This window comes from Balaenoptera musculus, chromosome 3, assembly GCF_009873245.2.
Source record: "Balaenoptera musculus isolate JJ_BM4_2016_0621 chromosome 3, mBalMus1.pri.v3, whole genome shotgun sequence".
Lineage (NCBI taxonomy): Eukaryota > Metazoa > Chordata > Mammalia > Artiodactyla > Balaenopteridae > Balaenoptera > Balaenoptera musculus.
The window spans coordinates 159,253,386-159,277,855 of NC_045787.1; the positions used below are offsets into that span (position 1 = coordinate 159,253,386).

General features: G+C 51.8%; 1 protein-coding gene and 1 non-coding gene across 14 annotated transcripts in view; one reads left to right on the forward strand and one right to left on the reverse strand.

The window, feature by feature from the left end:
• Positions 1 to 24,470, reverse strand: part of MYO9B (myosin IXB) — an 88,517-nt gene that overhangs the window by 37,126 nt on the left and 26,921 nt on the right. For 12 of the 13 annotated variants that reach the window (XM_036846434.1, XM_036846430.1, XM_036846425.1 and 9 more), the window contains 5 exons: positions 8,561 to 8,655; positions 3,023 to 3,085; positions 2,450 to 2,549; positions 2,084 to 2,184; positions 23 to 152 (listed from right to left, as the gene is read on the reverse strand). In XM_036846434.1, coding sequence (XP_036702329.1) covers positions 23 to 152; positions 2,084 to 2,184; positions 2,450 to 2,549; positions 3,023 to 3,085; positions 8,561 to 8,655 — 489 coding nt within the window. Of the gene's footprint in view, positions 1 to 22; positions 153 to 2,083; positions 2,185 to 2,449; positions 2,550 to 2,734; positions 2,951 to 3,022; positions 3,086 to 8,560; positions 8,656 to 24,470 lie in introns of those variants that run through there. The other variant, XM_036846436.1, reaches the window with a different exon arrangement.
• TRNAR-CCU lies at positions 3,919 to 3,991 on the forward strand. The gene has a single exon. It is a non-coding gene; the product is annotated as a tRNA-Arg (tRNA).

Here is a 24,470-nt window from a genome sequence, read left to right on the forward strand (position 1 = left end):
GGCTGAGGACAGGGGGCAGTACCTTCAGGAGCTGTGACAGTGTGTCCAGCACCGCAGGGGGCCCCACCTCCAAGCCTTCGTCTCGGCCCGTGGCTTTCTTCTTGTAAGTGACGTTGCCCAGGTACAGGATGGCCGAGAGGATGGAAAAGATCCTGGAGGAGAAAAGGAACCTAGGTCGGGGCACCTTCCCCAGTCGTGAGACAGCAATAGTTTCCAGTGAACTGGGCCCAAGTTTCCAGTGAACGAGGCTGAATTCGTAAAACCAGCAATTCCAGTCAGAACACACGAAATCCGAAAGATGTCCAATCCTCCACTGGGGACTCTTTGTGGAATAGGACTTGGGAGGCACATATCTCTATTTTTTTTTTGGTGGTAGTGGTGTTGGGGGAGCTTAAAATTTTTCTTTTTATGGAGGCATAACATGCATACAAACCCCCCCCCCCCAAAAAAAAAGCACACAATTCCCCAAGTATAGAGTTTTGATGAAGTGTCACAAAATGTACAGATACCTGTAACTGGCACTCAGACCAAGGAATAGAACATTTTGGGCCCTGGAACCATCCCCCCGGCCCCACCAAGCCCACACAGAGGAACCACTCTCCTGACATCTAACACCGTCTGTGAACCTGACTTCGGTGAAATCAGGTGTACTTGCATCTGGCCTCTTACTGAAAAGGTGTGAGATGGGAGCCAGGCGTGTTACCGTGTGTAGCACTGTCCCTTCTTAATGCTGCCGACCAGCACTTCTCAGCCTCCGCACTGCTGGCACCTGGCTTCTACCTACCCGGCCCCCCTCCCACCCCTGCAGTGTGACACTCCAAAATGTCTCCAGGCAAGCCCAGGTGTCCCCTGGGGGCGGAATTGGGGCCCCAGTGAGAACCACTGCTGTGTGTGGGGTTGTCCAGGTAGTCGGCAAACTGGGGTCCCATTTTTGTACAGCCCCTTAGCTAAGAACGGTTCTTAAGGGAATTCCTGGTGGTCTGCACTTCCACTGCCGAGGGCGCGGGTTCAATCCCTGGTCAGGGAACTAAGATCCCGCTGGGTGGGGTGGTGGGGAGGAACGGTTCTTCAATTTTTAAAGGGTCGTTAAGAAAGAAAACAGAACGCAAAGAACATGCCACAGAGACCACGTGGCCCACGAAGCTGAGAATATTTACTATCTGTCTCTCTCCAGAAAGTTTGCTGACCCCTGAAGGGATATATCACAATGTGTTTATTTATTTAATCTCTGGTTGGTGGGCATTTGGGAGGGTTTCCAGGTTTGGGGGCCGTTATAAACAAGGCTGCTGTGTGCCTTCATGTGCGTGTCTCTGGGTGAGCAAATGTATGCATTTGGTTGTGTACATGCATCCGTAGTAGAAACTGCCAAATGGTTGTCCACAGCAGTTGGCCCCATTCGTGCCCCCCTAGCACCATGCTCGGCAGAGATGTTCCCTCTGGGTATCCTGGTCGCCCGGGCAGGTGTGGAGAACACCCTGTGTGGTTTTGAAGAATTAAAACAATTTTTAATTGTGGTCAAATACACATCATATAAAATTTGCTTTCTTGACCGTTTTTTAAGTGTATGGCTCCACACTGTGAAGTATACCCACACTGTTGGGCAAAAGCCCTGTGGTTGTTTTTTGGGTAAATATACCTGAGTAAATTTTATTTTATTAGATTTCTTTCTTCATCTGCTGAGATAGTGTAGCTTTCTGCTAATTAACAGAATCTGTTAATTAGTCTGTTAATGTGGGGCTTAAGATTTTTAAATGATGGAGGAATTCCCTGGCGGTCCAGTGGTTAGGAGTCTGTGCTTTCACTGCCGAGGGCCCGAATTCGATCCCTGGTCGGGGAACTAAGATCCCACAAGCCAAGTGATGCAGCCAAAAAAAAAAAAAGATTTTAAAATGATGAATGACCTTTGAAAAGCCCTGTGGTTTTAATTGGCATCTCCCAATGGCTAATGACGAGCATCCCCTGTCACTGCGCTACTCTCCTTAGTGAGGCTCCTACGAGGGGGTGGGTCACATCTCAGAGTGACTGGTAAGCCCCACGGGTGCCTGTGTGGGAGATGGCAGGGCAGCTGGGCCCGCCCACTTACTGCTTCTTGGTGGCAGGGAGGAAGCCCACCATCTCCATGGCCTGCTTGAGTCTTTCAAAGTCGTGCTTGAGATCCTCCCCATCTTCAATCTTCAAGTTATGCTGAAAAACAAAGTCGGCAGTGCTCTGGGTACTTCTGGGCTGGTGAGGGTGGTGCGCGAGGATGATTTTGGCTGGAACTGATGGGGTATGGCCCAGGACGTGGGGAATGAATGGGGTCCTTTATGCCGCCCCCCTCTGGGCCTCCTTGGAGTCGGCTTGGGGGCTAGAGAGGGCCAAGGCGGACGGCCTCTGACCCCCCAGCAGCGCGTAAAGAGCCCGTGGGGAACAGAGGCTGCATTTGTGGTTGGGTCTCGGGGCTGTTTACCTGGTTGAGGTAGAAATAATCTTCAGGCTGCTTGAGCTGAAATTCCTGACGCTCTTCCTCGCTGACGCCAAGTAACAAATAATAAAACACATGGTAGTTCCTGTAGGTCAAAATTAGGAGAAAAAAGTTGTTTTTGGAGGCCGAGTGACAGCTACTCTTCAAACCACTACTAATATTGCTTTGGAGACCAGGCCAGGGAGGAAACAGCAGCTCGACTATGTACAAATTTGAGACAATAAGTCGATTCTTATAATGTCTTAAGAAAAAAAAAAAACAAAAACAAACCCAAAAATCAAACCAGGAGCTTCTCCAGCGAGTAGATCCCTCAGGTGGTGGGCATATGTCTTGCTCACTGGCGGGTCAGAGATGCTTCTAATCTAACCACATTCTGGCAGACATCTGAGCACCTACTCCAGTAAAAGCCCCGCGGAGGCACAAGAAGGTGGCAAAGCTCACGCTCCCAGGAGATCCGCCATGGCCTCCTGTAGATTTCCCCCATCTCAGGACATCTGCTTCTCTCCTTCATAGGGAAGAAGGCAGATGTGATGGATCACCAAGGAAATATCCCCCTACCTCTCATCCTTCTCTTGAGAGACCAGGCGAGACTTTTCAAGCAGGTACTTTTCGACAACAGCTCTGTCATCAAGAGGAAAAAGAAGGACAAGTGTTACACGTTAATACTGTTTCCTTGAAGAACAAGAGTGATTTGTTACCATGGAAAAGCCAGTTGCAGATTAACATCCCTGGACCCACGGTAAACACAGGGACCGAAAGGTAATCACCTTGAGTGTGGTAAACAAGCAACCTAAATGTTGAAAATCTTACTCTAAAGGTAAATACAATCATCATAAATGTGCCTCGCCCTACGACTACCATCTATAAAAATAAGGAACCTGGGCTGGCCACTTCTGCCTTCCAGACCAGATTTGGGATGACAGCTGTATGGAAGCCCAACCTGGCATCACGCAGGACGCCCCACAGGTGGCAGGAATTGAAACGATTGGACCCATGTGCCCACGAATAACACTGGAAGGTTGAACCCTGCTCCCACCATCTCCCCAGCCATGAAATGTTTCTCTAATTGAAAATCGAAATACAAGATAATGGATTTACTTTTCTATCCTTTTCGAAACAACTTTATTGATGATTGATACACGATAAACTGTACATACTCAAAGCGCGCAACGGGATGAGTTTTGACTGGGTCCTTTCACGTAATTTTCAAAAATAGCCTTATTAGGCATAATTGATGCACAATAGACTTAGAGTGTGTGACTGGATGAGTTGTGACACATGCAAATCCCTGTGAGTCCACCGCCATGACCAAGATACTGATCACATCCATCACCCTGAGAAGTCTCTGTGGGCCCTTTGTCATTTCTCCCTGCCACCCACCCCCAAGCAGCCACTGACCAACCCCTAAAGATTAGTTTGGATGTTCTAGAATTAAAAAAAAAAAATAGGGGATTTCCCTGGTGGTCCAGTGGTTAGGACTCCGTGCTCCTAATGCAGGGGGCCCAGGTTCCATCCCTGGTCAGGGAACTAAGATCCCACATACCGCAACTAAGCTCCTGCACCACAACTACTGAGCCCGTGCGCTCTACAGCCCGCGTGCCGCAACTAGAGAAGCTCGCGTGCGCAACAAAGAACCAGCACAGCCAAAATAAATAAATGAATAAATAAATTAATTAAAAAATCGACTCATTTAGTATGTACAGTACAGCTGACCCTTGAATAGCACAGGTTTGAACCGTGGGTCTGCTTATACATGGATTTTTTCAATAGTTAATGCTACAGTCCTATGTGATCTGAGGGTGGTTCAATCCATGGATGTGGAACCAGATACGTAGGAACCGTGGATTTGGAGGAACCTCAGATACAGAGGACCAACTCTAAGTAATCCTTGGATTTTCGACTAACCCCTGCATTGTTCAAGGGTCAACCGAATATTGTGTCTGCTTACTTTCCACTCAACCCAATGATTCTGAGATTCAGCCACATTGTAGCGTGTGTCAGAACTTCATACTTTTTTATGGCTGAATAATAGGCTGCACGTACAGACACACCGCATTTTGCTTATCTGTTTATCAGTTGATGGGCATCTGAAGGACCTGGGTCCACGAGGCTATGTGGGCTCTGGGGCAGGAACAAGGCATGTCTGCGGCCACATCCTCAGTGCTAACGGAGACATCAAACACTCCTTGGAGATCTACTACGAGGTTCTAGGCACTGTTTTGCAGGGATTCAATGACCTGGATTTAAATGCCCCCCGGGGATGGGCACTGTGGCTCCCACCGATGGATTGGATGAGGTGCTAAAAATTGGGAGAGGCCACACGTTGCTTGGGACCCCACAGGAGGGAGGTGGCCTGGCAGGGACCTGAGGCTGGCAGTCTTCTGTCTGCAGCCTTTGCACAGACACACGCGCACACACAACCTGCACGGGTGGGTTTCCAAGGGCTCAGCCTGTGCTGTCTCTTCTTTCAAACCTGTATTTTCTTCCATTCCTTCCACTGGCCAGTAACTTGTAGTCCTCAGCAGTTTGTTCTCCTGGGGGAGAAGGCTGCGTCTGTTCCTAGACTCACGTTTTCACCTCAGTCTGTAGCCGATTCCCTGTACCGTGTCGGCATGTGCGGGAGGACAGCGACCCCTCAGGGGCACCGAGCTGTCATTTTTTTTTTTCCTTAAATTTTTATTTATTTGTTTATTTATTTATGGCTGTGTTGGGTCTTTGTTTCCGTGCGAGGGCTTTCTCCAGTTGCGGCAAGCAGGGGGCCACTCTTCATCGCGGTGCGCGGACCTCTCACTGTCGCGGCCTCTCTTGTTGCGGAGCACAGGCTCCGGACGCGCAGGCTCAGCAATTGTGGCTCACGGGCCTAGTTGCTCCGCGGCACGTGGGATCCTCCCAGACCAGGGCTCGAACCCGTGTCCCCTGCATTGGCAGGCAGATTCTCAACCACTGTGCCACCAGGGAAGCCCCCGAGCTGTCATTTGACTGGCTACAGCCCCTCCCCTTTGCTGATCACTCTGGGAGCCTAGGCCCCTACGGGGGTCTTGAGGGAGCCAGGGATCCCGCTGGCACGGAGCCCTTGAGCCCACAGGAAGACGAGGCCTTGCAAAATTGGGGAACCAGGGAAAGACTTGGACTGCCCCTGACCCTTGGCCTCAGCGGGAATTGGCATCGAGAAGTGTCACCTGCCCAAAAGCAGAACCGGGTCTGGGCCTACTCCTCGTGAGCTGGCGGCAGCTGCTCCCTGGATAGGAAGTGTACCTCCCTCCTCCGAGTGTGGGCAGGCCACAGTCGAGGGCCGAGGCAGGACTTCCTTTCCTGAATCTGACGCCATAGATAGGACTCTGAAGCTGGTCTATGAGATCCAGCCACCCAGGGCCACAGTGGCCCGGAGCCTGACAGGAGCTGAGGTGGGACCCGCTGGCCACTTAGCTGAGGGCCAGCCCTGCTGGTGTGCTGGATCGAATGGTGGCCCCCAGAAGACATGTCTAGCTGGAACATGTGACTGTGACTGTGAAAAAAGGTCTTTGCGGGTGTAATTCAGTGAAGGATCTGGAGATCAGATCTTCCTCCATGGTCCAGATGGGCCCTAAATCCAAGGACAAGTGTCCCAAAAGACAGAAGAGGAGATCACAGAGAGACTCAGGGGAGAAGCCCACGTGGAGACAGAGGCAGAGATTGGGGTGATGTGGCCACAAGCCAAGGATGCCTGGAGCCCCCAGAAGCTGCAAGAGGCCAGGAGGGATCCACCCCTAGAGCCTCTGGAGGGAGCGTGGCCCTGCCCACACCTTGATCTTGGACTTCTGGCCTCCAGAACTGTGAGAGAATAAACTACTGTTTTGAGCCAATCGGTCTGTGGTACTTTGTTTCGGCAGCCACAGGACATGAAATGGAGAACGCAGGAAGGAGCGATCTGGGCCGAGAAGGCGGGGAGCGGTGCCCACTGGCAGCAAAGGCTCTGGCTTCTGGCCTGCAGAGCCAGCCTGGGACCCAGGAAAACATGTGGCAGCCTTTTGGTGTCTCTGCTCCCAAGGAGCCACTGGAACTAAAGAAACAGTTTGTTTCTGTGTCCTCTACCCACTAAGATACGCCGGGCCTTTCCTGCTGGTCAGAGGCTCTGCAATGTGGCAGATACAACTGTGCAAAATATGGACCCATGGGAGAAAAGCAGATTTAAAATAAGGAATGAGGGGGAACTCCCTGGCGGTCCAGTGGTCAGGACTCAGCACTTTCACTGCCGGGGCCCGGGTTCAATCCCTGGTCGGGGAACTAAGATCCTGCAAGCCACGCAGCGCAGCATAGAGTAGATTAGAGTAGAGTAGACTAGACTAGAATAAAATAAAATAAAACGAGTGAGGGTCTTTGTGGAGAAAGGGTTGAGACCTGCGGGGCAGGTGGGAACAGCTGGGTGGCTCCGCCCATGCAGATGCCAAGCTGGGCCCAGCAGTAGTCGGGAAGAGACCACTGGACAGCCCATGGGGGGCTGAGGCCCACTTCCAAGTGTCCCTGAGGGCTAAGGGGCCAGAGCAGATGCTGCGTTTATTGAGGGTCTCTCTCCCGCACCACTGCCCAAAAAGGAAAGAAGCCAGAGGCTGAAGGATTTGGGAAAATAACATTTCTGTCCTCGTCTTGAACAGGCACCATCAACTGAAATGATCGTCAGTTAGGTTTAGATGGACAGAAGAACCTGGATACTTTGAAGTCCTGGAGGACCTCTCCCTTCCTGAAACACCGGTGCCTTCTCACGGCCTCCAGGGGCCTGTTGCTCGGGTCTCCCCGCGTCTAACATTTAAGGCTTCTTATCCTGCTGCTCAGAACATCACCTGGAGCCTTCGCAAATCCCACTGCCACCGCAGACCCTCACGTCAGAATGTGGAGGGGGTGGGTTCCTTCGAGTCACCAGGCAATGGACTGTGCCGAAAAGCCTTTTTTTTTTTTCCCACTGTGAAATAGTTTTATTGGCTCATAAGACCTTTGCCTATTAGAAAAACATCCAAAACCCTATGCAGTATTAAATCACAATTACATTTTTTTAACTACTTGAAACTACCCAGAATATAATTTTTTTAAAGAAAAAAAAATGCTATAGTATTAAATTCTGAAATGATGTTATGACAAAATAGATAATTCCTTGTAACATTAACTCATTGCATAAAGCTGCCAGATATTTTCATTAGTATAACCATTGCACAGAGTGCAAATGAACACAATTTCTTTCTTTCTTTCTTTTTTTTTTTGAACACAATTTCAACATTACACATTTAGTTGAATTTAACTGTGCCCTCACCTAAGGAACTCACATTTCTGGCACAAAATGTAGACCTGTTTTAACTTCCACCAGGCAGTCAACTTCACAATCCAGTTACCACCTATGGACTCACCCACCTACTCATCCATCTGTCCATCCAAATCCATCAATCTACCCACCATCCTCTCATGAATCTACCCATCTACCAATGGGTCCATCCATCCATCCATGAATCTACCCACCCATCCATCCATCAATCTATCCATTTTTTCACCCATCCATCCATCCACCCACCCACCCATGAATCCATCCATCAATCTACATACCCTCCCTCCCGCCCACCCGCCTCCTTTGCGTACTTCCCTGGACAACTGCCCCGCTTTGCTACCCAGTATCACATCTCCTTCTAGCTAAAGGGGCATGTTTGGCAAATGCCAGAGTCCACATCAACTCCCCCTGTGGCATCCTTAGACCCACTGAATTAGAAACATCAACACGAGGGCACCTGTGGCGTGCCCTTGCCTGTTCTTGGCAAACTCTATCATGCTAGGACCTCTAGCTCATTATACTTACTCCGTGGGTGCCTGGGCCCACGGGGCTGCCCTGGGGAAGGTAGGGTTGGTTACGAAGGTGCCGCCCCTCCCCCACCCACACTCCCACCTGGACCCACCGCTCAGACTTTCACATCAACGACTGAAAATCACACTTGCTTCCCTGTACGATTCACAAATGCCTGCCAGCCCACGCTTTCAGCACCCAGCTCTCTGCTGGCTCAGTCCTGGCACCGCGCCGCAGGGAAGCTCAGGACCTCAGACCGAGGGCTGAGTGCACAGCGTGGGTGGCTACAGACTCACCCTCTCACGATGCCGCTCTCCAGGTAGTTGACCTGGATGAATTTCCCAAATCGGCTGGAATTGTTGTTGTGAGCCGTTTTAGCATTCCCGAAGGCCTGGGAGGAAAACAAAAGCAGGTTTTCAGGTTGCGAGGATGAAGTTTCTACAGGCCTCAGCCTGGAGCCTGGGGGCTCCCTGGAAGTCACGCAGAGACTCCAGGTGAGGCCTGGAGAACAGAAAGGTAGGTAGCCCCAGCGCATCCCACGGGCTTACTCTTTATCTCTGTGTTTGGGGGTGTGGGAGGGCTTCAAGTTTTAAGTCCTGGACGTTAGAAATGCCAATCGTCAGAATTCTTTTTCAGTAATAATTGTTCACGCAGCAAACTCCGGCCTGTGGGCCAAATCCAGTCCACTGCATGTTTTTCTATTGCCTGTCAGCCAAGAGTGCTTTTTACATTTGTAAATGGTTTCAAAAAACCCCCCCCGCCAAAGCCCAAAAAAACGAAAACCCCCAAGATGAGTAATATTCCCTGCCATGTAAAAATCCTATTCCCGTGTCAGCATCCGTCAATGACGTGTGAAGGGCACACGGTCAGGACCGTTCATTTACTGACTGTCCACAACTGACTTTGTGCCGTGATGGCAGGGTGGCTGTGACAGAGACCATCTGGCCCGCAAGGCCGAAAATATTTATTATCCAGAATATTTACTTCCAGAAGGAGTCTGCTAGGCCCTGGGTTGATACGGGCTCCAGGCTGGACACCTGCCGCGTGAGGGAGCAGACGTGGGGACAGGTCCCAGGCTGGAGGGGGTCCTGCAATTCCATGGGATGACAAGCTGGTTCACTGCAAATTTTTTTTTTTTTTAATTGGGGTAAAACTGGCATAACATAAAACTGAGTTTTTAAAGGTGAGCACTTCAGTGACATTTAGTACCTTCATAATGTTGTGCACCCATCACCTCTATCTAGTTCCAGAACATTTCCGTCACCCCACAAGGAGACCCGTCCCCGTGAGCACACACTCCCCATCCTCCCTCCCCCAGCCCCTGGTAACCACGAATCTGCTTTCTGTCTCTGGATTTGCCTGTTCTGGACATTTCACATAAGTGAGGGCATACACTAGGTGGCCTTTTGCCTCCGGCTTCTTTCCCTCAGACTGATGTTTTCGGGGTTCAGCCACATTGTGGTAAGAATCAGGGCTTCGTTCCCAGTATGTAGAGGAAAGTCTGCGTAGTGCTGAGAGCCTGTGGCTTGGTGAAGTCCCCAGGGGGTCTCCCATGTGACCACCATCCAGATTACAACAGAGAACACCCTCTGTCCCCCACCCAGGTTCCTGGGGTACCTCCTTTCCACATGGTACCCAGACAGGGAGAACAGCCAGGGAGAGGGTGTGGTGGAGTCTTGTGGGGGGACTCAGGGCAGGAAAGGTATCTGGGTAGTGGGGTTCCCTGTTCTGGGGGAGTGAGAGGCCAGTAGAACAGGGGGTGGTGAGGCCGGGCAGAGGAAGGGAAGAGGCAGAGATGGTATGGGGGGACGTGACACCCCGAAGGCACATGCGAAAAGGGAAGCTTGGCAGAAACGAAAAAGGTGTCAGGCTCACACGGTTCCCGTTTGAGGAGGCCGAGCCGGGCAGAGGAGGTTGGAGGGAGGAACGCCGCAGCTGGAAGGAGGTGGGAGGGCCACTGCCAAGGTCTGCTGTGGGATATGTGTGCGGGGGGCGGGGGACAAGGGCAGGGTGCAGAGAGGCGGCCAGGCTCTCAGGGGAGCCAGGAACAGGGAGACCCCGAGAGGAGCCGGGATTTTCTTGAAGCCCTCATTCTGCAGGGGGGGATGGATGCAGGTCCCTCATTGGTCAGAGCTTCTGGTGCGACCGCCTGAAGGCAGAAGCCCCATAGAAAAGCATCTGCTGGAAGGCCTGGGGTACTTCCTCGGAAAATGGTTCCATTCAGCAGAGCTCGCGATCAGGGCTGAGGCCCCGGTTGGGCCCATGTGCCTGTCACGCTCTTGGCTGATCAGGTCACAGGATGAGTGACTTCCTGCCCGGCCGCCCCTGGGGCTCCAGACCCCAGAAACGGGCCTCGCTGTAAAACCTGAACCAACCGCCAAGGTGCCAAGCAGGGGAGTGACAGAGGAGGAGGCGGCCCCAGAGAGGCGACCCGGCCCCGACTGCAAAGGGGGTGCCTTCAGGGTGGGGCCGTTGTTCTGTGCACTGAAGGGTGTCGAACAGCATCCCTGGTCTCCACCCACCAGATGCCGGTAGCATCTGGGACAACCCAGAACATCCCCAGAGAGAGCTCGATTGCCCGAGCTGAGAAGCACTGCTGTGTACACATGGAGGTAAAAGGGGTTTTGCAGGGTCGGGTTGTCTGGGGCTCCCTCCTGTCATGAGGGTCCCCACGTGCACTGCAGGCGTTGATGGGCTCCCTGACGAAGAAAACTGTCTTTCCAGGTTTAACCTCCGGTTCCCTCTAAGTTCAGCTTTTAAAGGGGGTAAAGCCCCTGGGGTAAAGCCACAGCTCTGAGAAAAGCAGACAGCAGATCTGTCTCCTCCTTTCCTTCCAGACCCTGCAGGGTGGTGTCTGAGCTGAGGACAGACCTGCTTTGTGGTAAAACGAGCTCCCACGAGCGAGCGTGCCAAGTCCTGCCTGTCCTAACTTCAAACAGATGGCAGAGGGGTGCCCGACACCGAGTGGGCTCCCTCCAGGGGCAAGTCCTAAGTCCCTGCAGCGCCTGTGTTCAGGGCCTCCGCAGAGACAGCCCAGAAATGCACATTTGCATCCAGAAGAGCCACAGTGGTCCCTTCTGAACTCGGGACAAGCCTCTGTGGCGATTTCTAAGGAAACAACCAGGCCTGGCGTCCTGGGGATAAGCGGGAACGTCTTCGGGATGTGAGGGCCCACCATCTCTCTGGTTCTGCGATTACCAGCGCGGGGCCTAGTGACCTCATGCGTCTGGTATGCGGTCTCAACACACTGCGACTTTTCAAAGCTGATCTAAAAATATCCGGTTGGTGCTATTATACGTCCCTTAGAGGAGGAGGAAATGCTGGCCTGGCACCCGAAGCCAGGGGAGCTATTGTGTAGTGGTTCCCGGGGCCGTGCACTGCCTCCAAGCACAAGGGTGGCTGGTGTGCCCAGTGGATCATGTGGGGTTGGGGATGGATGGAAGGGATGAAGCGGGACCTGGGTGCCAGCAGTGATGCGACATGATCTGGCACTGGGGCAGGCGTGGCCACATGCTCGTGCTGTCTTCCCATCACGTCAGACGATCCACGGCTCTGGCAAAACGCTATTCGAGAAAAGGCCTCTACTTTCTTTGAAATGCTTTTTTTCCCTTTTATAATATAAAAGACATGTTTCTAATATAAGCTGTACACTTGGAAAAAAAGATAGAACCATGCTCAAAGTTTACCTAACGAAAGGAAAAAACCATAAAGGGATGACCCATTAATTCAACCCCGCCCCCAAGCACGATTTCTAGGTAAAATGAACGAAGCAGCCGTACCCCGACTTCCTCAGATCGTGTGCCCCCTCCAGGTGGCCCCCCCTACCCTGACAAGGATGCCAAGAGCCAGGGGATGTCTGGCTGTCTGCTAACTGCCTCTGTCTTTGAGGTTCTTCTTTGGGGAGACTGAAAAAGCTTTTTTAAATCAAAGACATCCAGGGTTGGGGACTTCCCTGGTGGTCCAGTGGTTAAGAATCTGTCTTCCAATGCAGGCGACACCGGTTCAATCCCTGGTCGGGGAACTAAGATCCCACATGCCGCGGGGCAACTAAGCCTGCGCGCCAGAACTAGAGAGAAGCCCGTGCACCTCAATGAAGCGAAGAGTCTGTGCACCACAACGAAAGATTCTGCGCGCCGCAACTAAGACCCAACATCCAGGGTTGAGCAGCCTACATAGCCAGAAATTTCTAGACAGTGCATTTTCTATCTAAACAGGATGGCTCTTCTGTTGGAATGCGCAATAAGTATTTTAGGAAGAACGGCGATATAACGTCAAAGAATGACCTGTGGTGTATACCAGCCCCACGCCAGGAGTGCTGCGGGCTTGTGACTCTTTCCTTTGCTCGAATTCCTCTAAGGGACAGACCTGCCTTCCCCATTTCCGATGAGGAAACTGAGGGACAGAGAGGTCAACTGACCTCCCCGAAGTCTGACAGCAGGTGGCTGACATGGCCCCGGGTTGGAACCCAGTGCCCCGACTCCCAACCCACACCATGGCCGTAGCCGCTCAGTCCCTGGTCCCGGCTGGTTCTCAGAGCTGGGAGCCAGGTGAGCAGGCCTGAGACTTTTCGGGGCGTCTGCCTGCCTCGGCAGCCCGGCAGGCGGATTCCTGAGCCTTGAGTTCACACCTGGTCTCTTGTGCATCCCACGTGAAAACCGGACAAGCCTTGAGACGGACTGCATTAGGCAAACAGTGTTTTGCTTTCAGATTTCAAAACTGAAAAGCCCCACGGAATGAGCTCACCAAGGCAAACGTGCTTGCTATCTCCTGTGTTGACAGTTGACCCCAGAGTAGGGGTTTCCCTGGAGAGAAGTCCCTCAGCCTCACCTTGCAGGGTGGTGGTCCTTCCAGCCAGGCGGAGGTGGCCTGAACTGGGATAACTCCTTTGCCCTCAGATACACCTGCAGCCGTCCTCACTTGCTGCGGTGGTTTCGTCTTGGTTGTGGGGTTGGCCTTCTGTTTCCCTGATCTAGCCGCAGGGACCTCCCTTCCCAAGTGTGTGGTGCTTTTGTACATGTGGTTTCATTCATTCACTTGACAACACTGTATTGGTCGGCTGCCGTTGTGTCTGGCACCGTTCTAGCCTCAGAGAGCCCCCTCCCTGGTGGTGCTCCGACAGGGACGCCCCCTCCACGTCCACCTTGGCCATGGCTTAGATGTCACCACCCCCCGACACCCTGGAGGCTGCCCACTGCTTCTCGTGACCTTGACACTGCCCCTCCCCCTGCGATGCCACATCTGGGCAGAGCCTCTGTTCCCCACCCTGGGACCAGAAGCCATGCCATACAGGACTTCCGAACCTCTTGTGTCCAGTCAAGGCCAGGGAGGAGTGACCACAGTTGCCAGGAGAGGCTGTGAATGGTAAGAGAACACTAGCAAATATTAGGCCACTGTGAAGCCTAAAAATGGGGCTGAAAGGGAGACTGTCTCCCGCTCACCGGCCTGCAGGAGCCCTCTTGTTCCAGCCCTGGGTGTGGGTGCAGAAAGGCAACACCCAAGGGTGACTGGGAACCAGCCCTGGCACGGCAGCCCCACCGCTGGAACTCGGGTTATTTTATTTTCCCAAGTGCTCTCCAAGTTCCAGGCGTACCTTTCTACGTGAAACAGCACTCAGCCCATGCCCAGATCGTGTCCATCTGGGGACACAGGCGACTGTCGGACCCGCAGGAGGAGAGCTGGGAGGCGTCCCACGGCCCGTGGGCCGAGGCGCCCTGGAGATCTGCTCTGCTGTGTGTCCGCTGAGCAAACATCCCCGGGGGCATCCAGTCAGGCTGGGGCTTTCCTGTGTGGAAATGCCAGGAAAATAACCCCCAGGTGTGTGCGGGGTGGAGGGCTACTTCTGGTGAGGAGCCCGGAAGAACAGCTCTGCATCGGCAGGGGATTCGGACAAATTAGTTCACTGCTCTCGAGTTTCAAGTTCCTCTCCTGTAAAATGAAGGGGTAAACCCTTGTCTTCTCAGGCTGTTTGAGGACGAAACGGGACCATCTGTGTGAACCAGGTCGGGGGCAACTTGTTCCATGAAGGGCCAGCTAATAAATATTTGGGGCTCTGCTGCAACAGCTCAACGCTAGTGTGGGAGCGTGAAGCGGCCACAGACGACCCATACATGAGTGGACGTGGCCATGGGGAGGACACCTACATGATGCCCAGGATGGGGGGGATGCGGCGTGGGTGGCAGGCTTAGACATTGACCTCTACCGGGGTCAGCAAATTACGGCCAGCCACCTGTTTCTGTGTGGTCTGTGAGCTAAGAATGGTTGTCACATTTTGAAACGCTTGGAAAAAAAAATCAAAAGAATATGTCACAACACATGAAAGTGATATGAAATTCAACTTGCAGTCACCATGAATAAAGTTCTGTTGGCGCACAGCCATGTCTGTTTACGGACGGTCTGTGTCTGCTTTTGGACTATGGCAGAGTTGAGTCGTGGTGGTGAAGACTGGTCCAGCAGAGCTGACCATACTGACCCTTGGGCCCTTTACAGGGTAGGTGTGCCAGCCACTGTTCTAGAGGCTCTCGGTTAAACGTCCCCTTCTCCCAAAGGGGGCCAGGGCAGTGCTGGGGCCGGGAGAAGACTCCAACACTCAGACATGCAAGGTGAGCATGACAGGGTGTGAGTGTTGCCTGGGCTGACTGGTCTCCCCCCAAAGCACAGTAGGGACACAGAGACGCAGGACCAGGAAGCATGGAGGGCAGAATGGGCCAGTGGAGTCACAGGCTCAGAGGGGCTGTGTGGAGAGACAGAAAAGCTCCCTGGGAGCTGGGAGCGGAGCGGGTGGGAGGTGGGGAAGGGAAAAGCACGGCTGATGTGATTTCCACAGAGCTGCTGTGCAGAGAACAGATGGAGGATGGATCCAGGGAGGGTGAGGACAAGGATGATGGTGGGAAGGGGGTGGCGATGATGGTGGTGAGAGGCGGTGGCTGTGGGGAGGAAGACGGGACCCCCGACCCCCTGCCAGCCCACGTAGGTGATAGCTGCAGGCTCAGTGGGCCTGTGGATGCGAGGCAGGAAGTGGAGGAATCACCCCCAACCTCATGGCTCCCCAAATCTCAGATGAGGAAGTGGAAACTTTCCAGGGCCTGGATGACATTCAGCCTTAGCCCGGGTTCTGTTCTCTTCCTGTTGCCCACGGGGCTTGGGACACCTGGCAGGCTGGATGGACGGACAGACGGGCAGATGGAGGCACGTAGAGAAAGCTGAGTGCCGACAGGACATAAGACTCACCCCATCTCCGTGCCCCCAGTTTCTAACAGGCTCTGTTACTCTTATCCGGAAGGGCACTGACTGTCAGCCACAGACATGGACAGAAACGCTGAAAACAAGGGCTCCTGGCGCCAGAACAAGGCCCTTTGAAATGGACAGATTCCTACCAGGGGCTGAAGTTTCATGGTAAACTGTGCCGTGGAGTGAGTGGCGGGGAGGTGGGGTGATAGAATCTTAGAAAAAAAAGAAAAAGAAATCAAATATGAAACAAGTTATTGTATCTCATACTTCACTGAATTTTGGTTTAGGTTATAAATGAAACCACATGTAGATCACAGAAAGAATAAAGAATAAATTAAGCTTTTATTGGGGAGGGTCTTGCTTGGTTCTTACTGTACCAAAAATATTTGAGGGATTCATCAAGATCCCTGAGGGCTCATCTTATCCATTTGATACCCAAATCATTCTCTTTGGGGTTTACTTGGTTCTTTTTTTCAGGTTTTAGAGTTGGGAAATTAATTCGCTTACTTTCATTTGTTCATATTTATGGATATAAAGTGTTTACGGCTACGAATTGTCCTCTCATTACTGCTTTAAACACATCTCATGGATTCTGATAATATACAGTTTTGGTCACTGATTTTCAGAAAATCCACAATTTTGGTTTATAACTCCCCCTTCATCCAAGACTTAACAGAAGGCTACTTTTTCTTAAAAATTTTTTTTTCCATATGGAAGGGCTTTAAAAAAATTAATTTCTAGTTTTATTGCATTGTTAAGAGCATTGACTGTAATATTTCCCATTTTGGAAATTCTAGATGCTTTCTCTGTGACCTGATATAGGGATGAGTTTTGTGAACATTCCATGAATACTTAAGACTTATTCTCATATTGGAGTGAAGGGTTTGCAACACGGCCACAAGATCTGCCTAAATGTGTGGTTTGGGCATCTTACATCCCTGCTTATTTGCTGTCCACTCAATGAGCCTTATGTTATGTGTTTGTAACTATTTCTCCCAGGGTCTTTTATAATTTCTGCTTTGTAAAAGCAGCTGCTGTGTTGTATGATGCATAGATATTGACAACTATTATACCTTGAGAGTAAATTGAGGATTTTGGCATTATGATGAATCTTCTTCATCATGCGATGTTCAGAGGCCTGAGCTCTACAGGTCAGAATTGCAGCTGTGTTCTATGCTGTTTCTATCTACCTGATACATCTGTGCCTGTCCCTTTACTTTTAGCTTCCTGAACTACTTTGGTTTAGTTGTGTCTTGTTCATAAAGCATGGAGTTGAACTTTGCTTTGTGAGCCAAGCTGAAAATTCTCTCCGTTTAGGCAGAATGAACCTGTTTAGATTTAGCAACACGATGGACTCATTCCCTCCTGAAATTCAGGCTTCCATCACTAGCTCTCTTCCCCATCTGCTGCTTGTGAGTGTGGCTGAGTAACCAGAAGTCAGAGCAACTCTCCAGGTCACTTTTGATGACTTCCTGAAATCATGCACCTTTTGCAAGATTTTTCAACCTCACTTTGCAACTGATTTGGTTTGCATTTGTGTGGTGGGATGCATCTGGGAGAGAGGACCCACTAGGCCCGGCGGACTGCAAGGAGCCATACTTAGGCTGAGCCAAGTGGGGCGTGTGAGTGGAGGGCTTGTTCCGTAAGTGGGCGGCTCATTATGGAAGCTTTCATTTAGGATGATGTTTGTCTCCCTACACAAATCCCAAACTGCATGGTGCTGCTGATGAGAACAGCAAGGACTTCTGATACTTTCCATGCAGCAAAACTAAGCACTGGCATATGTGAGGTAAGTTGAGCTCCCAGGGGTGGGCTGGAGGGACAGTCTGTGGTCTCCAGAGCTCCCTCCACCCTCCCTACAGGTGTTGTAGCCTCTCTCCAAACTCTTGGGGAGGGGGATGCCCCTTGGGGCCCCAGGCTCCCCTTGGGCCCACCCTCCATACCTGGGGTGAGCAAACCGGTCATCCTGGGGCTCCCCTGCTTACAACACTGGGGAAGGAGAGTCAGAATTGTCAAGATTCCCCCGCCCCCCACCATGAGTCACCATTACCTTGCTGCTCTGGTAGGTTACGGTGAGAGAGAGAAAAGGTTGAGAATCCAAGTATGAGCTGTGGGGACTAGCTAAAGATACAGACTTGGGCCTCAACCCAGACTTGCAGAATTTCTGGAAAGGCTAAGGAGTCAAAATTCCTAAACCAGAGCCTGAGGCTATTCTGATTCCTGGAAGGGTGAGAACTACTGCCCTAGGGTTTATTATGAGAATGAAGTATCTCTAGGGAGAAATAAAGCAAGAGCATGTCTACTTACACCCCTCCCTCTTTCTTGAACACCTGGAGTAGGGGTCTTGTTAGTCAAGAGCAGGACAGAGCAAAGAGCTTCGTACTCAGTATACTTAGTTTAATTAGACAGCTTTCCTCACGCTTAGCCCCGAGAGACAGGAAACTTTCATATTGCAGGGTTTCACCGAGATCAGCCACTCCCCACCAGTACCCCAACCCCAGATGGGTCCAATTCACATCCTGACTGCCACTCGGTAGCCTTGTTCAGCCAGGCACTGTAAGGTGGAGGGGAGAGGGAGAAGAAATCAGGCCCCCGTGATGATGAAGGAACAGGCGCAGGAAGAAAAATCATTGTCCAGAGCCACCTCTCAGCTGTGATTCCTCACAGCCCCAAGAAGCAAGGGATTATCTGGGAAACTGGGCTCAGCGGCTTGGCCCCAGTCCTGACAAGAGGTTGTGCCTTGTTCTGATGCAGGCCCGGCTGGGAAGCCAGTACCATGGACACCACCCCGGCTTCTGGACACTGTCACCTGTACATACCAGCGGGGCCACCAGCTGGAGCCCGGGCAGTGGTAGGAAATATTTCAGAGGAAGAGACAACAGGATATGGTGATAGCGAGCATGCAGGCGATAGAGGAAAGCACCAAAGACCAGTGGTGATGGCTCACCCGACCGAAATGGAGGAGGAGGAGAGGGCAGAGGTGTGTGGGGTCAAAGTTCAGTTTGCCAGGACCTTACCTGAGATTTGCTTTGCACATCTCATGGATGTGGTGGGATTTTGTCTAAGTGTGTGTGTGTGTGTGTGTGTGTGTGTGTGTGTGTGTTGGCGGGGGTGGGGTCCACAGACTATGCCCCACAGGCCAAATCTGGCTTGATATCTTTTTTTTCTTTAATAACTTTTTAAATTTTCGCACAGTTTTAGATTTACAGGAAATTTCTAAGAATATTACAGAGAACTCCCAAGTACCCCACACTCAGTTTCCCCTACTGTTAATATTATGGTGGCACATTTGTCACAACGAACAAATGAACCAATATTGACTGATATATTATTATTAAACTAAGTTAGCATTTCATTTGGATGTCCTCATTTCCCCCCCAATGTCCCTTTTCTGTCCCAGGATCCCACGTTACATTCGGTCCTCACATCTCCTTGACGGCTCCACGCCAAGTTTCTCGGACTCGTTTTTTGAGACCTTGACAGTTTTAAGGAGGACAGGTTGAGTATATTGTAAAATGTCCTTCAATCTGGGTATCTTTGATGCTTCTCTCCCACTGCCTGTTTTTGCAAATAAAGTTTTACTGGCAAACGACCCCACCCGTTCGTTTACGTATTGCTTTTGCTCTACGATGCAGAGTGAGTAGCTGTGAGCTAAATAGTGACAGAGACTGCGTGGCACTAAAATCTGGAAATGCTAATTAATGTGGCCTTTTACAGAAACAGTTTGCAGATCCCTGGTATAAACTACTATGTCAGGGCTTAAGCTTAAACTGCTTGATCCAGGATACACTCCACGGGAGGAGCCACTGCAAACCCGCTCTGGCCAATTTTATTGTCACTCAACCTTGGGGGAGGGTTTTGCCAATTAGCATAATGAATGTTCCACTTCGAACATTCATGGGTGGAAGTGGTGATGTTCAAGACAAGTGGCTGGATGAAACATTCTGGAGGCACTTCCCACACTTGCTTGAGAAATTCCACCTAAGGGGGCCTGTTCCGTAGGGACGGGGCTCAGGTCTGACTTCAAGCCAGTCCCACATCCTGCTGCTGGATCAGGGGCTGGGGTGAGGCCCTGGGAGACGGAGCTCAGGTACCCCTGGGGCCACCCCAGAGGCCAGAGCTGATAGGACCGGCTCTAGCATGGCTGGGCTCCTGTCTGCCCATTGCAAGATCGATGGGAAGGAATTCGAGGGGTGGATGTCGTGGGACCTGACAGGGAGTGTTCCGGATGTGTACAGCCCGCTCTGCATTTCTGTTTTAATTGTGCTAAAATTCATATAACATAAAATTCACCATTTTAACGTACGATTCGGTGGCATTTGACATGCGCGCTATGTTGTGCAACTGTCACCTCTATCAAGTTCCAGAACGTTTCATCACCCCAAAAGGAAACGCTGTCCCCGTGAGCAGCCACTCCCCATCCCCCCTCCTCCAGCCCCCTGGCAACCGCTAATCTGCTTTCTGTCTCCTTGGATTTGCCTGTTCCGGACACTTCATGTAGATGGGATCATAAATATGTAGCCTTTTGTGTCTGGCTTCTTTCACTCAGCATAACATTTTCGAGGTTCATCCACGCTGTAGCATGTGTCAGTGTTTCATCCCTCTTTATGGCTGAGTGATCTCCATTGTATCCACTCTTTGAAAAGGGGTAGTAGGAGCAATGGCCAGGCCTGCCTTGGCGGGTTACTCCGTCTTGCTTGGGTCTGGGGAAGCCACGGCTGGTGCTGACCTGAGTCCAGGAGGATCACTGGGTCCAAAGGCCCTTTGATGTCCCCAGTGCTCTGGGGTAAAGTGGCTTCCAGTCACCTCTTTTTCGGGTGGATGCGATCCTCCCTTCGACCTTCCATCACAGGCCTGCCCCAGCCTTCGCTTCTCTCGTGGGGGGCCCCTCCTTGGCATCTCCCATCTTCTTTATGCGGCAGCTCTGGAACGGGTGCAGAAGGCTGCCCATGCACAGGAGGGCTGGATCCCCATGAGGTGTCCCCCCAACCTCAGCATTGCCAGGACCTCATCCCAGGGCGCACTCACTCCCTGCTCTGTCATAGCTGAAATCTGGGGCTGCTAAGCTAGACTAGCTCCTGCAGGAAACAAATGGGCCCTGAACACCAAAGGGCCCCTCAGAGCCTCAGGGTGTGGGGCAGGGAGCCACACTGTGCTGGTTCTGTGCTAGGACTCTGCTGGCCTCGTGACCTCCTGGAGCTCTCCTCTGCCTCTCCCAGGAGGCTTCGGGGTGGCCTTTAGGTGATGACGCAGGCGGGTGCAGCACGTGTAAAGGCCCTGGGGCAGGAGAGATCAGCAGGCAGAGCAGAGAGGTCAACTTGCCGTAGGTCACACAGCACATGCACTGCTGAGTCGGGCTTCCTGGCAGAGGTGGCTCTTGGCCCAGAGGACCTGGAGGTGGTAAATTCCGAGGGGAGGGACACAGTCACATGCTGAGGGGAAAGAACTGGTCCAGGCACTTTGGCAGAACTGGAGAAGTTCCCTCTGGGGCTGCAGGTCCCTGTAATCTTCTCTCTCCCCCTCCCCACAATCTCACCAATATTCACACCTCCAATAAGCAGCTCTGTCCCTGCAGTGGCTCCTGGATCCACACAGCTCCCTGCAGACTCTGTCCAGAGTCCCAGGCCTGATTTTCAACTGTACATCCTGAAGGCCCCTAAACTAGAGCGGGTTTCTCGGCCTCAGCACTACTGGCATTTGGAGACGTACCATCCTTTGCAGAGGGGCTGTTCTGTGCACCGTAGGATGTTGAGCAGCATCCTTGGCCAACCGAAAAACATCTCCAGACGTTTCCAAATGTCCCCTGATGGCAGAATCACCCCTGGCTAAGAACCGAGCGTAATTCAAAAAGATACACGCACCCTTACGTCCATAGCAGCACTATTCACAATAGCCAAAACCTGGAAACAACCTAAATGTCCATTGACAGATGAATGGATAAAGAAGATGTGGTACACATATACAATGGAATACAACTCAGCCAAAGAAAAGAAAAAAATAATGCCATTTGCAGCAACATGGATGCAACTAGAGATTATCATACTAAGTGAAGTAAGTCAGAAAGAGAAAGAGAAATACCATATGATATCACTTATATGTGGAATCTAAAATATAGCACAAATGAACCTATCTACAAAACAGAAACAGACTCACAGACATAGAGAACAGACTTGTGGTTGCCAAGGGGGAGTGGGGTGGGGGAGGGAAAGGCTGGGAGTTTGGGATTAGCAGGTGTAAACTATTATACACAGGATGAATAAACAACAAGGTCCTACTGTAGAGCACAGGGAACTATATTCAACATCCTGTGATAAACCATAATGGAAAAGAATATGAAAAAAAAGAACGTCTGTATGTGTATAACTGAGTCACTTTGCTGTACAGCAGAGATTGGCACAGCATTGTAAATCAACTATACTTCAATTAAAAAAAAATGTTTTTTTTAAATTGGCTGCCCTGGAGATTCCTGGCCCCTCAGGAAGGGCTAAGTGGAAGTGTGTAAATACTCACAGGTTGCTGTGACTTACTCTCCGTTAAAGGGGTGAGGATACCATCTAGCGTATCCTGATAGCTCACATCATGGAAGGCTTTGGGTCCGGGCGCCTGACCACTGCCAGCGGGTGACCGTTTCGCCCTCCACCCAGGAGGAGCCGGTCTACAGCCATGAGCTGGGGTCACAGGGCTGGTCAGTGGCTGGGCGGTTGACCGAGAGCCTTGGGCTTGACCCCTTGGCCTTTCCAAAAGACAGATCACTTCTGGGCCTCAGGTAACTGAGGTCTTGCTGGGCCTGGCCTTGGGAACTGGCTGCAGCCAGCAGTGGCTGAATGACACAGAAGGAAACTTCCAGAGGGAAACTCCCCAGTGATGCTGGAGACAGGGCCCTGAAGCCACTCCATCCTGGATAATCGCTAGGAAACAAATCGGCTGCCAGGCCCTGTGGTCACTCGACGCCCGGCTGCATCCAAACAGCGAGGCAGATGTAGCTGATAGATGATGGATGGACATCCCCACCCACCACCCAGCCCTGGTGCAGCAAAGTGCCCAGAATATTCTGAAAGGGCGGCAGCCATGGCAGGGGTGTCCTGGGCCCGGAGCTATGCTTTGCCTTTTAATCAACTCTTTTTGCAAATTCCAAGGAAGCCTTTCTGGTTGCTTAAAATACACCCATAATTTCACTCTTCTCTTAGATGCAACGTTCCCAAAAATATAACTTCCACTTTGGTCTAAAATAGCCTTAGATTACTGCAATGCGTCAGGGCTCTGCCCTTTTAGGCAGCAGGCCAGAAAGGCAGCCTCGCGGGTCTTCAGGGCATGGGAGGGGTAGAGAATGCCGGTGGGCCTCGGCTTCCAGGTGGCCGTCTCCTCCCTAACGCTTCCAAGGTCCCCTTGATCAAAGGCCTAGGCACTCACAGCTGTAGGGCACCCCGATCCTCTCCACACCCCCAAAGACAACCTCTCACCCTTCTGTACCCCCATCCTGCTCTGGTGTGGCCCTACTTCTCAGCTGGGCAGTCTCTGGGCTGTCTGTCACTCTGCCCCCGTTCCCTCCTTCCGATCCACGTGGCTCCTTGTAGCGGCTCCCACCATTTTCCACATCTTGTAACATCCTTGTGGTGAGCTGGGAACACCCATGCCTGCTAGTACGTACTAAGCACCAAGGCTGGCAACATGGCCACCCCCACCCCAGGCTACGAGAAGCTTGTCCGTATGCTCATATCCCTCTGGCTGAATTCTCCCTCTGCCGTGAACTCCAGCACATCCTCCTGGGCACACATCTGGCACCCCAGACGGTAGCTTCCTCCAGGGGTGCTGTGGCCCTGAGTGTGCACCTCTGGCCTGGCCCCATCAGCCCCAGCGAGTTCATGCTGCCTCTCCTGGCAGCTTGTGGAGGGAGGGCCCAGGGGTTGGGGTCGGGGGGAGGGTGGGTCCGGGAGGCATTGGGGTCTTGCTTGGTGTCCTCGTCCTGCTGTGCCCCGGCAGACCGTGTTGCCCTGCAGGCAGGATGCAGGTGGTCTTAGGGCCCAGGGTGCGGCTGGAAACCCTCCGAGGGCCCCTCCTGGATATGTGAGATCGGGAGGGGCCCCATACACAGCTCCCACTACCCCCAGCCAGAGCTCAAACACCCTGGCTGCACAAGCGCTCCCAGCTGCCTGTGGAACACAGAGCGCTCGAGCAGGAGAGGGAGAGCTGAAAGGTGAACTTATGAGATGAACTTCTGGGACATCTACATCCAAGTCCTTCTTTTCTGACCCCCCAAGACCGCTTTCAGACTCCCCTGTAGATAGGTGTATGTTTATGAATATATGAATACACATGTGGCACAGACCAACACAGAAAATTTGAGCTGGTGACAGGAGTCATCTGGAACGAGGGTGGGAACCTGGTTTCCTTATGTTTGGGAAGGGAGAGCAGAGCAGAAGACAGAAGTGTGCACAGAGAAAGTAACTGGAATGTTCTAGCATGTTCCACGTGCACAAAGTACAAGGGGTCGGCAAACCTTTCCTGTAATGGGCCGGGGGTTCAATATTTTTGGCTCTGGGGGCCATACAGTGTCTCTGTCACAACTGCCCCACTCTGCCTTGAGAGCCACCACAGACAATATGTAAATGAGCAGGCGTGGCTGAGTACTAATAAAACTTTATGTGTAGAAACAAGCAGATTTAACCTGTGGGCTGTAGTGGGCCAATCCCTGGTACATGCAAAAAGAAATTATACGTCAAATAGGGAAAAAGATACTAAAAAAATGAACCGTTATCTGAACAAAGCAAAGCACCAAGGCGCAACCAAAAGCTATAACAAAATAATGTCACAATTTTACCGAAGTGGGGCATATAACCACGCGTGCTCCCCGGCAGCAAAAACCACCGTGGCAGCCCTGGTTTGTTTCCTGTTGGGGAGACACTTAAAAAAGAGCTGAACCACAGTCAGCACCTGGCGTGAGGTTCAGAAAGTCACCCTGCAGGACGACAGGGGTGGAGG